The sequence below is a fragment of the Alligator mississippiensis genome, chromosome 7 (assembly GCF_030867095.1).
Source record: "Alligator mississippiensis isolate rAllMis1 chromosome 7, rAllMis1, whole genome shotgun sequence".
Taxonomy (NCBI): Eukaryota; Metazoa; Chordata; order Crocodylia; family Alligatoridae; genus Alligator; species Alligator mississippiensis.
The window spans coordinates 38,183,429-38,196,890 of NC_081830.1; the positions used below are offsets into that span (position 1 = coordinate 38,183,429).

Below are 13,462 nucleotides of genomic sequence, written 5' to 3' on the forward strand. Positions count from 1 at the left end.
TGTGACTCCAACTTTGCTGCCGGCCATGGAGTTTCCCCAGCACTGAGCACTGCAGCTGGCCAAAAGAATGGAGACACAACTCTACTAGAGCCCTCCAACATTTGAGCCCCTTTCTATTTGATGGGGTCCCATTTTCATATTTTTTCCAACTTTTTTCTGTGAAACAGTTAACATTTCAAAATACAGACCTTTAAAATGTTCATTTCCCCCTTTTTTTTCCTCCACACCCCTTTTAGCCACTGAACACTGAATAAAATGAGTACTTCTAAGGGTTTTTTCCCCCTTTTCCCTTTCCACTTCTCTCCTCTCCTCATTTCTGCTGCCATGTAACTGTTCAAAAGCCCTCAACTTTTGCAAGATTGCCAAGCAGCACTTGAAAAGTGTCATTTTCCTTTGGATGCTCTGAACCATTTCCAAAGTTGAGGAAGTTGTGAAAAGTTAAACTGTAGCAAAAAGGGAAAGAATGAAAAATAGAGGTGGGAGGGAATGCCAGGTCCCTAGACTGGACAGGGCATAGACATTGCAAGAACATGTCACATGGTGGCTGAGAGGAAATGGATAAAGGCAACAAAGGGAGAGAGGTGTGGGGAAAGGGCAGAAGAGGAGAGGGGAAGGGAAAAGCAAACACAGCAGAAGGATATTTCAAACCATTTGCTTTTGATAAAAAAAGAGATTTAAAAAAAAAGAAGAAAGAAACCAAAGAAAAGCTTTTCACAGAACTTTTCCCCAAGTAAAGGAATGGGTGAGCTGGGGACACTGTGTGACAGAAGCAAACTCTTGCTGGGAGCAACTGGGTGAATGTGTTGGAAACCGTAGAGCTGTGACTCGGCCCAGCTCCTCAGAGGGGTGACCTCTTCCTGAACGGATTCAAGATGTAGGGGTCTGAGCAAGGGAACGCTCTGTCTGAGTAGGGCAAATGGACCAGAGTAGGGAGAAACTGACAGCAAAAGGTGGATGAATTCCCATGGTTTCTCATGCAGCAAGGCCCTTAGTCTCAGCAGACCTGTGTTGAAGGAGAGAATGCTAATGTCTCTTTGGAAAGCAAGCGGGGGGTCTTTTCCTTTGAAAGCCTGAGTGTCACATGTTAGTTGTGGGGGAGGCTGGGAAGGGAGAGACTGGCCACTGTTCCATTCTTGGAGGGCAAGAACAGTCTGGACTTGCTAAGAAAGTTGATTGGGGTTATTGAATGCTAGGGTACATCCCCAAAACAATGGAAAGGGCAGAGTCAGCAGGAGTGCAGAGGGAGGGGCTGCTGCAGAGAGAGGGACGGCATTGAAGGCAAACAAAGGAGTGGTGTTGGCAGCCAAGCTGCTGCAGTAGAAGCCAAGTAGGCGGAGATGCAAGCTAGAAATTTGGTGAAAAATGATTGCAGAGCAGCGTTCTCTCCTGTCCTCCCCACATCCCTTCCCTTGCCATCCTTTTGCACTCAGTAGTATTTAATCAATTACCCGTGAGATAAAACCCTTCCTGATACACTTAGCGATTTGTGAAATCAGGCTATAATTAATCCTGAAGGTGGAAACTTTTGCCCACCCCACAGAATTTTTATTCTTTTTTTTTCTCCAACACTGTGGGAATTTTAATGCTAGCTGCAGTCAGTGGGCATGCTGGGCTTTGGAGAGAGGTTGCTGCACACTAACCAGACTGCTCTGATTCCTGCAGTGGAGAGCATTCTCCAAGCACTATCAGCCCTGTGAGAAGAAAGCTTCTCACCATACTCAGAGAGACAGTGAGCTCATATCCACATGGACTTTTGTCCTACTGGAGAAAGAGGAAATAAATCTTCTTGTAGGATAAAATCCTAGAGGGGAAGGGGTGAGAAACATGCACCCATGGTGTTTGAAAACTGCCTTTCTTAGCTAAAGAGTTTTGGTTTAAAGGAAAGATGGAGGAAAAGACAATGGAGGGGGAAAATACATCGTTACACTGCAGGAGCCAGGAACAATAAAGAATGAAAGAGCTGGCTTGGCCAAGAAGGAATATGACAATACAACAAAACAAAGAATCAGACTACATATTTGGCTTTTTTCTCCCACAGTCAATAAAACTAGAATCAGTGCCTCTAGACTAAGGACAGTCCTCCCACATCAAGATAGGTCTTGCGAGATGGACAAGAAGCTAAAACCAAGGCCTCCAGAGTAACTAAATCACAGAGCAGATTGGTTCACATGGACTGCAAGTTGCCTCTTCAACAACAGTAGCTTCAAAAAGGGCTCCTTTGGGAGAGATTTGGTGAGGATGAGGTATCAATCTAGTGAAATCCTCACCAGGCACAAGTCCAAATCCATGACAAATAAATACTCCTCTCCCAAACCAGGATGCTGCAACTACCTGGGCATGTGATAGACCTCAGCCTTGCAACCCTTAGCAGGAAGTCAGAGAGACGAGCCCCAGACTGGGCTTGTGCAGCTTGCTGCTGCCTGGGGATGTTGGTTCTGCTGATTCGCTGACACCCAGGCAGCCCATTGAAAAGCAACAAAAACACAAAGGGTAAAAATCCCTTGGAATGCTATTGAAACATCCGCTGTACAGCAGTGACTCAAAAAGCCTACTGACTCATCCTGCTCACTGCCAACAAAGGAGACACGTGTGAGAGTGCAAGGCTAGCGTCGAATGGCACACAAAGTCAGTTAGCTCATCTTTCAAGGATACCTTGGGAGCAAGACTCTGAAAATACCCTCACAAACGCATGAGACAGTAAACGATCTGCAGCCAGGGAACCCTGACACTTCTCTGAGTGAGATTTACAGTCCAAGGACCAACTGTGGGCACCCTCATGAGAAGCCATTCCAGCATCCCCTACAATGCAACAGCACAACAGCAGAACTTGTATGACCAGAGCATCCCAACCAGGATACATATGTGGTGCTATCTTCTTCTCTTCCAAACCCATCCCCCACCTAAGGCTAGCAGAGCTCCTTTGCTGTCCCTGGGGTGGACACAACTGCTGAGCTGCTGGACCTAACACGGTCTGGTGGGAGTCTGCAAATAAACAGCTTTCATGTCCAGCTGAGGGGATTAGCCAGATTTGCTGATGCATGCTTCAATGGCTCCTTTGTTTCATGGGTGATAAAAACCTCACTGTCAGCAGGGGCCAGGGTTCACTGGAAATGCTACTTCAGTGTGCGTGAAAACTCCAACACCAGCCTCACTGTCCAGAAACACAGAGCCTTCCTCCTGCAGCTGCCCTGGAGGGTCCATGTGGGCCCAGCAGGGAAGAGAGGAATGCCTGAGGAGGAGAACCAGGCCTCTTCCAAGCTAGGCAATACCTCCAGACAACACCATCAGCCTTACTACGTGACAGGTTTTGGAACCAGAGACAATGCAAAATGGAAACAGACGGAACCTGTATTCCTCTCTCCCTTCCCAGCACAAGGCAACAGCTGTAAGGTAGAGGGCAGGGCCTGCCCTACACCATCCAGCCAGAGCAAATGACTGGGGAGATGCAGGTGGGCTGGATACCAGGTTCGGAGAGATGGTTCCAGGCATGAGGGAGCTCATGGAAGCAACCACAAGGTGGTAGAAAGCAAGGAAGGTTTTATTGGCAGACTGGGACAGATATGAAAGGAGTCAAAAGTAGAAATCCAGCCTGCAGGGACCTGTGGCTGTGGGAGACCCAGGCTTTACTGCTGGGCTGCAAAGTCCTGCTTCCCACTCGACACGGTGCAACTGAGGCTCTGCCTGACCACCATGACCTGGCTGTGTGGTGATGGAGCTGCACCCACTCATGATAGTGCCCTTGTAGAAGGCAGAGCAATACCTGCAGTTTTCTAGTCCCCATCCCTGCAGATAAGCAGCCTCATTAACATAATCTGGAGCTGTTTCCTCACAAGACTTTTCAGAGAAATCTGTCTCCCCAGGTTGTCATGACAGCAAGTCTAGTGCTCTTAATGTGGGCGACTCTCTCCGGTATTTCTAATCTGCCCAGGCCCACAGCTGGTGACGTGGGCAGTTTCATCGAGGAAGGAAGGATGGCACCTATTTTAAACCCTCTCCCATCTGGCTCTTTTCAGTAACATCCTAAAGAAAGTGTATGAAGAGCTGTACATATCAGGAGAAATGTACGTTCCGGTTCCAATGCATGTCTCCTGAATAATCTTCTTAAGAAGGTAAACAGCAGACAGACTGCCTGTGGGAGATCCCACTCCATAAACATGGAAGAGCTTAAGTCATATGCCCATGGAGATAATTTGATTGCTGCCCCTTTCTTTCAGAGATATTCTTTCTACAATACGGTGTGCATCGATCCCAGTTTAAAAACTATCACACTCCACCTGTATCCAAGTCTGTGGTGTAAAATTTCACTATTGCCAGGGCACAACTTCAGAACACTGACAACTGAGTCACCATTACTGTTCCCCTTGAAGAACAGCCAGGTATCTCAGCATATCACTGCATGGTACAGTGCAGTATCACACAGAGATACCTCAGGTAGCTCATTGGAAGCTGATGAACACAGCTGGAGGCAGACAGCAATGAAGAAATGATGACTAAATATTTTGCCCCCTTTTTCTTTCTTCCATTTTATCCAAATTTTCTTCCCAGTTCCATGCCACAGTAACAAGACATGGATCCTGGTCTGTATGCACCTGACTAGAGTTCAAACTAAAGATCTCATGTAAGATTATAGCCCAGACCAGCAGAGGTACTGTGGTATCTGATAGGGATGTGTGAAATGGCTATGTCTCGTTTCAATTTCGGATTCAGCCATTTTGTCAGACAGTGATTTGTTTTGGTGTTTCAGATCACTGTTCTGTTTCTATTGGCCAAATCTGATTTGGAGTTTCAATGCTGTTTTGGAGATTCGGATTGGCTGCAGAGACGCAGGCAAAGGCAGGCAGCTGCAGGTTCTCCTGCAGCTCCTCCAGATGTGCCTGTCTCTGCCTGGGTGGGAGGAGCCACAGGAGAAGCTCCCATGAATGCCCTGCCTGGCCCCATCCCCCACCCAGTCCCATCCTAGTCCCAGCATTTAAAAAAAAAAAGAAAAAAGCAGGAATTGCCCCCTCTCCTGCCTGGCACCTGTGCAGCAGCTGCCTCATCGTGCGGGTGCAGTGCAGCTCAGCATGGCGCTGCGCACTGTCTGGGAGAAGGGTTGGCTCCAGCAGTCAGCTGGAGCTTGGCACCACTCAGTCCCAGTGGCCCCAGCTCCCAAACAGTGTGCAGCGCCCTGTCGAGCCACACTGCACCCGTGCCAGGGGGCAGTTGCCATGCATTTGCCAGGCTGGGGAGGGTGGGGGCGGCGATCCCCGCTGCCTCCCACTGCTTTGCATTGTGTGGGGGTGCTCTGCCATGAGCCCTCAGAGGTCCTGATCACCACTGCCAGAGCCAGTGATTTTGGGGGGGGGATGGGAAGGGGGGGGTTAAAGTGCTGGGCCAGGTGGGGGGACCATCAGGGGCGGGGCTGCGGGGGGAGATCAGGGAGCCTGGGCTGTGCAGAGGGCTCTGCCACATGGCCCCAGAGCCCCTGCTACAGCCAGTGACTGTGGGGATTTTTTTTTTTTTTTTTTGGTGATTCCCAGACCGCTGGGCAGGTGGGGGAGGGGAATGGGAGACAGGGATCAATTGAGGAGTGGGGGATGCACGTGGGGGGCTCTGCCAGGAGGCCCCAGAGCCCCTACAACCCCTGCTACAGTCAGTGAATGTGGAGCTGTTTTTTGTTTTTTTTAAGTGCTGAGAGGCTGAGGCAGGCAGGACAGCCATGGGGGCTTCTCCCACGGCTCTCCCAGCTGTGCTCGGCATGGGCTGCACCAAGCAGACTCGGGTGCTGGTGCTGGCCCTAGCTGGCAGCAGCAGCATGCTGTCATCCCACATACAGATCCAAGGGTCCACACCCCCCAGGAGGGGTGCAGGATTGTTTCAGACTCCTCCCGGTGGCGCAGGCCCCCAGATCTGTGCATGGGATGACAGCAGGCTGCCGTCCCTCCTCCAGAGCACTGGGATTGGAAGGGACCTCATGGACAGATCCCCAGCTGGCCAGGCACTGGCCAGCTACAGATGTCAATATCAGAGCAGTCATTCCACCCCTCTTCTCTCTCCCTCTTCTTAGTTTCTGTTTCCCTGCAAGCCCAGCTCCAAAACATCCGAAACATTTCCAAAATGTTTTGGATGGTTTCGTTTCATTTTGGAAATGTTTCGGAGCCTTCCTTTTCATTTCAGATTCAGTGTTTCGGGCTCCGGAACAGGCTGAAACCCCTCTGAAACTAAACAAAATTTCGCACAGACCTAGTAACTAACCTCCCTAACAACAAATACAGACTTCCCAATGCCCCATACTCTGTGCTGGTGGTTAGAAGAAAGGATGAACCTAAGTTGTGGTGGACCAAGGTATGGAAGTGTACTCCAGATGGGAGGGATCTCATGACGTGCAGTCTCAAATGGCTCTGTGCTGGACTTGCCTTAGGAACAACCACTTCATTTTCCAGTGCTCAACCCCAACCCCACCCCTTCCCACCACCAGTGAGAGTGTGTGTATGACCCAGGATAGCCTAGCATCTTTGTTTCCTCCTAGTAGCTGACCCAAGCATAAAGGCTACCAGAGCTGGTTCTTAGCTCAGCCACCAGACAATCATGCTTCTCAGTTCAGAAGTTTTGGGTTCATCCCCTATAGGCAATCAAGCCAGGACTGTGATAGCACTTAACTGTACCCAAGGACACGAATGGATAGCATGAAAGCAAACTGGATTTAATGTAAATAGGGCACTGCTTGATTCTCCCCCCCCCCCCTGCTTACTACGTGTTCCATTTCCCTCCTTTTCCCTTGGTCTAGGGATTTACTTGCATGAGAAATGACTCTCCTTGTGCTGCCCTCCACTGATCTAGTCACATCAGGTCATTCTGCAGTTTCCTTCTGACCTGAGGTGTATTTGATCTTTTCCCAGCAAAAGAATCATGGTTGCATGTACATCAAAGACATGCACATAGGAAAGCACTCATTAGCCAATCTCTGTTCCTGTGCAGCAACCTACCCAGGTAGAGACACAGTAGGGAACTCTGCCAGCATTACCAGAGAGCTGTGCTGAGGTCTGATGCATGCAATGCTGAGCCTTCCTAGGTGACTGGGCCCCTGGTGTCACCTGTCCCTGCTTCACTACTATCACAGAAGCACATAGAAGCACTCCACAGGTCTCCAGTGGCCTGCAAGCCACACCTTATAAAGCAATAACTGACTCTGGTCCAGATCCTTTAAGTGGTATAAACTGGTGCAATTCCATTGACATCAATAGTTGGGCTGATCTGTACCATCTGAGGATCTGGCCCCTTAACTGTTCCAAGAATACAGCACTGCAAGCTCCTTTCCTATGTGTGGAAGTCTTAGACCTGGAAGTCTGAAAACATGAATATTCAATGAATGACTGTCCTGCTCTGTAGGCTCATTTCCAAAGGCTTCAACTGCATTGTACAACACCACAAGAGGTGACCCACTGCTGAGGTCCTAACCAAGGGCAAGGAAATGGTGCTGAGCACCTCTGACCTTGTTACCAAGAGGAACTGTGTGCCAGACAACAGTCTCAGCCCACTCTGCTGCTGATCCCATGGCAGAGGAGCATAAGAAAGAAGTCTCTGAATGTTCCTTGTCTGTGTTATCCAAAAGAAATGCCCTAAAAGTAATTTTGCTCTGTTGGGTTAGAAAAAACTGCATTTTCTATACCAGGTATGGCCAAATCCCAGCTCACAAATCACATAGGACCCCTGGGATGTTTAAATGTAGTCCCAACACAGCATTATCTGTATGAAGGCTCTGTGTACACTGAAGCATGCACATTCTGAAACTTCCATACACTTTGGTTGTACACACTGTCAAGATTTTGGCTAGGAGGGTCAGGGAATGTGGCCACCACTATCCTACACTATGGCTTCATCCTAAAGGGGCCAGTAATCAGCTAACTTCATTCACACTGTCAGTTCATGTTGCCTACCTGGATAGCAGTGAACACACATTTTGGACTGAATTTTGGAAGAGGTTGGCCATATCCTGGAAAAGACAGTTGAGAATACCCTAGAGCCTGGTACCAGCCTGTTCTCTGTCAGGGTGACTGTGTAGATTGCCTGTATTTACTCAGGGCCATCAGTGGCACAATAATCCATAACTAGATTCCAAAGATGCTGGCTTTGGGCAGTATTACTTAAGAGGACAGCATCCTCACTCTGCAACACCAGGAAACACTCCTTCCATGTTTCAAACACCAGATCCAGGCAGCACTCATGACAATGGCCCAAACAACCATAGAGCACCAAAACCCAACAGAGCAGTCCCATCTGTGGAAAAAGGGTGGTAGATACACTATGGTCCAGAAAGCTCCATACACAGAAGTCCTTGCCAGTGTTATAACCGGGAAACTTGGCACAATTTCTTGCATTGTCAAGCTTCACTGTGTAAGTAACATTGTAATGTTATAGCTTATTGGATGCTATCAGGCTATTGTGTCATAAAGTCACAGAAAGGGGAAAAGCTTAAAAATTGTTATGCAGCAAATTCTTATGAACACAGAGCAGGAAAGCCACCACTGGTCCTTCTGCACTTCCTGCCTTACCTGTGTGATGGGCTAGCTGGCAGTGACTTAGCCCAGGGGTTTTGAAAGGACAAAAGATGATTGGAGGACTTGGGATTCCCTTTCCTCACCAATCTGGTAATGATTTGGCCCAGGAGTTTTGAAGGGGTAAAAGATGATTGGAGGACTTGGGATTCCCTTTCCTCACCAATCAGGCCCCAGAGACTCACCCTCCGTGTCCCCTGATTGGCCCTGTGGGTCACCTGGAGGGGGATAAAAGCTCAGCTGACTCAGGGGAGACCAGTGAGGGACCACAAGGAAAGAGCTTCAAGGAGCTGAGCCAGCGGGGCAGGAGCAGTTGCCCCAGAAGAGCCTAAAGGAGTGGGCCCTGCAGGCAGCACTGGGGTCCTCAGCAGTGTGATGTGTAACTGGCAGGAGAGGCTCCCCACTGGGCTCCAGGATCCCCTATGAGAGGCTGTGGCCAGCAGGAGAGGCTCCCCAGCTCCAGCAAGATCTGAGCAGTGACCTGAGAGGTTCCCAGCTCTGCTTCCAGCTCTTCCAATCAGAAGCAAGGCAGCTCAATGTGAGGCTGGGGCTCTGGAAAGGTCAAGACCCCCAGCAGCTTAGTGTAGTACCAGCACTAGTGGCTGTGTGGTAGTGTTTCTGCCTACCATGTGGGAGATCTGAGTTCAAGTCCTAGCTTTGGTGACTTGGGGTGAGTGAGCTAACAAAGAAAAATTCTTCTTGCAGTGGAAAGGGGCCATTGTGTTTTCCCCCTTTCTTCTCCTCCAGGTATCTAGGCCCTATATTCCTTGTAATTTGACATTTTGTATTTTGTGCCTTTTGTATTTCCAGTAATACCAACCAGTATTGTTTGTTCTGCTGTTTGTGTTTTACATTTTGGTTAACCCTGTCTTTTGTCAACTGGATGAATATGTCTATGATTGTAAGTATCTAACCTTTATTGAATCCTCCCCCTTCGGGGCATTGTAGTGTCCCCTATACCCCCCTGGTTTCTACTGGTTATGTTCCCAGTATTGTTCCCTCCATTAAAAGGTATATGGTTAAGTCCCCATTGGTGGTCTGGCTCTGCTGTATAGGGGGAAGAGTCCCTACACCTCCCACAGCGTTTGTGTACCTGCTTTAATCCCTTCAATTGGTGAGGGGGTACCTCTTGGAGTACCACCCGGGTTACACCTATAAGTACATCAAAGTATAGAAGGGAAAGAGAAGTTGAACGCATGATTCCTAGAAGGGTTCCACTTGAGGTTCCTGTTCCTGTTCTTTTAGGAACGAATTGGCTTATTTACTGCTTACTTTCCTTCCATGCATCCCACATGTTACCATAGCTGGATAATATAGAGAGGGAGGGAGGTTCATGTAGCTTAAGTTAATTGAGGATAAACCTTACCGTCTCCCCAAAAAGAGGTATAGATACATTCTAAATTTCCCAAAGTAGAAGATGGATGGTCACTCAAAAGCTGAAATCAGAACTCTCAGTGCCATACTGGAAATATAGGTAAGATGTCTTCCCATGGCATTTCCAACCTGTATGGTGTCCCCTTACACTCTTGTGGTGTTTTACACCAAATCAGTGCCACAGTTGAGTTGCAAAAGGGATGTGACTGATCTAGCAACACTGGGAGGAGAAACAGTTTGTGCCTGGCAATTAGATCTCCCCAACACACACTGTACTATGGGGTCCCTTTTCAACACCTGCTATAGACAAATGAACCAAGTGGGTTGGGGACTCTCAAAGGTCCCCCTGAAGTGAATGAAAATAATAATTCAACAGTGCCCTGTAGATGTTCTGGCTGCTTTAATATTACCTTGCTGTAAAATGGAATCTTTCTTTTGTAGCTCTCAAAGGGCTGCTCATAGGATGCATCCTCCTACACATAGGGAAACTGATGCAGATGGGGCAAACTGCTTTGTCAAAGTCACACAGCAGGATAGGAGTGGAGCTGGAAACAGAATCCCAGGTACCTAGAGTCCCATGCCCAGGTTCTGTCCACAAGGCCGTTCTATCCCTCATGCAGTGGTTTGCTGTCATTGCAAAGCCCTTCTGTCATCACAAACTCAGTGCACATAACACTGACCTCCTCAACAGCCAGACAGGTCCCTAAATAGAAATAATAATCTGCAACACACCAGCTGACCAGCCAAAAACCAGCCACGTACAGAACAGATATGCCAGAGAGTAGAGAGATGCCAAGAAATCCACCAGGGATTTCACTACTGTTACCAGTTTAACTTGGAGGGCATTTAGATACTATAATAATCTGCACCAATAAAGAATCCCAATGGAGAGAGAGAGAGAAAAAAAAAGAGAATGTTCCTACTATGAGCTACAGGTCCAAGTCTCCACTGCTTTGCCCTTTGTGAAACCATGCAAGCCCCATGTCCAGGGAAGGCAAGGAGTATAAAAGGCTGGGAGATCAGCTCCTTCACCTCAATGGCAATGTTCACAATCAGCTTGCCCAGACTGTAACTGGCCGTGCTCTGTACAAAACAGTGGGCAAGCAGACTCCATATCTGGAATGGAAAGCTCAGTCTTGCCAAATTTTGTAATTACCCTTCCAAGCATCCCTTATGTAATTGCATTTTTTCATTTCTCAGCTCCTGGAGTCCTGTGATTGTGTAAACATCTCAGCTTTTACTTAAACAAAACAAAACAAAAACAACAACAAGTTTCTGCCTCTCATGATTATGTAGAATAGCTTGGAATCATGACCTGAGTGTACCCAGGTGGTTCAAAAAACAGAAGACTAATAAAAAGAACTTCAGGGTGTGTGTTTCTTTAAAAAAACCCCAATTCATGATTCTTTATGGACTGACTCAAGATTTTTGAACACAGGGGGATGGCTATAACAGAAGCTGCAGGGGAGTAAGGGTCCTGCCCAAACTGTGTTCTCATCTGCAAGCCATTGGCATCAAATGTCCCAGCAGAAATCTGGTTCTAAATCACCTCCCTCCTGCAGCCAGGGGCCAAGTCCCAACATTGCTTGCTGTTGGGGCCAAGGGTGTTACTCACTGGTGGTGCTTCCCGTCATCTGGATGATGCATTTGGAGTCCCGGCTCATTTCACGGGAGTTGAAAGGCCGTACTCTCACCGCCACCTTCACAGAGGCTCCTGCCATCTTGCTGGCTTGAGGTTGTTCTGTCTAGAGCTGGGGTTGTGCTCCTGGCAACAGGAGGAATGCCCTGGAAAAAAACAGGAAAGGTAAATTAAGAAAGTCTCACCAATGGCTCTCTGGGCTCTACAAGGCATTGCTTGAGGGCAGTTATCTGTAGGGGTCCCTGAGACACTGACTCAGTCAATTCTGCACAGTACCAGCCTCCCTCTGCTGTCAGCAGAAGCTCCCAACATGCAAGGTCTTACTTTGCCTGCCAGACTGGGCAAAAAACATGTTTCTTGTTTTAGGAGCTGAACTGAAACATTGGGGGTGGAAATGGTTCAGCTCAAAACAAAACACAAAGTAAAAGAACCCCCAGAAAACCTTGTCTGGGGTCAACCTGAAATGAAATGGTGCAGATTTTTTGAGAACTCTTGGATTTAGTTTTTTTTCCTCAAGTAAAATTCAGGTAATTTTCTTAACCAAACCAAAAAAAAATCTGCTTTCAACCTAAAGTTGCAAAGTTTAATTTAAAAAATGAAACCTTTCAGCATTTCTGGGGAAGAAAAAAATCATTTCCTTCAGAAGATGCTGAAATTAAGTAATGTCTTAACCTGTTCAAGATTCCCCTCCATTTTTTTTAAAGCCTAAGTTATATGCCGTGTGCAGCAAGGACAAACAAACCTCTTCAGTACCTGTTATGTACCACATCTTTGTAAATATACTATTCATTGAAAAAAAAAATTGTTCTCATTGCATCGGATCTGGGAATCTCCCCACATCCCTGCTGTGAGGTATGAGGCCCAGTCACAGGCAGGCGGCCAAAGGCTTTCTTGGCCACCAGGGAGTCTGCACTACCTTCTAGGAGTCACTGGGGTTAGATCAGAATAGCATGCTATCAACAGCAAAGCTGGGCTCAGGGTGAGATGGGGCACGAAAGCACCTGTCTGGAAATGTTCTCTCGGCTCCACTCTCCCTGCTCCATGCGAGTTGCTATGATAGTGGCCACTGCACTGAGATTGGAGTGCCTGTGGGCTAGGATCCCATTACACCTGCCCACACATGAGCTGTATCTTCAATCATGAAAAAGATGCATCCTTTGCTCAAATTAAGTAGGTCAAAGAAAGTCCTGGGGAAGACAAGGGAGCCTGTCACAGGCTGATTTAATGCCAGTGGGAGTACCTCAAGAAACACCTCCCCATCATTGCCTCATCAAGGGTCACCACTCCGTGGAGGAGGGAGAGAAGGTGGTGAGGCAGCGAGAGAGGTAAGTTGCCTTCCTAGCTTGGGCTACCAAGGTCTTGCAGTCTCCTTGGACCCCTTCCATGCTGCTCCAGAGACCGAGGGTCTGCTTTGCCACTCTCAGACTGGTTTAACTCATGTGTAACTCCGCCAGGTCATCTCCTGATTTGCACTATGGGAAAGGAGACTCATACCCAGAAAGCATGCTGCTTAAGAGCCTTCTTCACCTTCCCTCAGCCAGCACTTTGATCTTCTCTCACACCAGTGCTAATCAGAGGCAAGCAGAGTTATACCAGAGTAAAACCTGTGGGAATTGGGAAGCAGGCCCAAGATGTTGCTTTTCCTATGAGGCACTGCTACTACCCCATAAGTATCTCTTCATGTGCTCACACCAGGCAGCAGACACCTGTCAGAGCACAAGCACATGCCAGAAATAGAGCTATTTGCCCCCTGCAAAGCAAAGCGCATACAGGCAGTGCTCAACTTACAACGTTTCAAGTTACAACATTTTGCACTTACAAGGTTTATAAATTGACACCCTGTTTCAACTTTCTGACATTAGTTTCGACTTTACAACACTTGATCCGATGCCACGCCACACCAGCGAACAAGTTC

General features: G+C 48.0%; 1 protein-coding gene across 19 annotated transcripts in view; it reads right to left on the reverse strand.

The window, feature by feature from the left end:
* Positions 1–13,462, reverse strand: part of KIF1A (kinesin family member 1A) — a 143,623-nt gene that overhangs the window by 110,775 nt on the left and 19,386 nt on the right. For all 19 annotated transcript variants that reach the window (XM_059730860.1, XM_059730859.1, XM_059730857.1 and 16 more), the window contains exon 2: positions 11,524–11,693. In XM_059730860.1, the coding sequence (XP_059586843.1) occupies positions 11,524–11,629 (106 nt within the window). In that variant the 5' untranslated portion in view covers positions 11,630–11,693. The remainder of the gene's footprint in view (positions 1–11,523; positions 11,694–13,462) is intronic.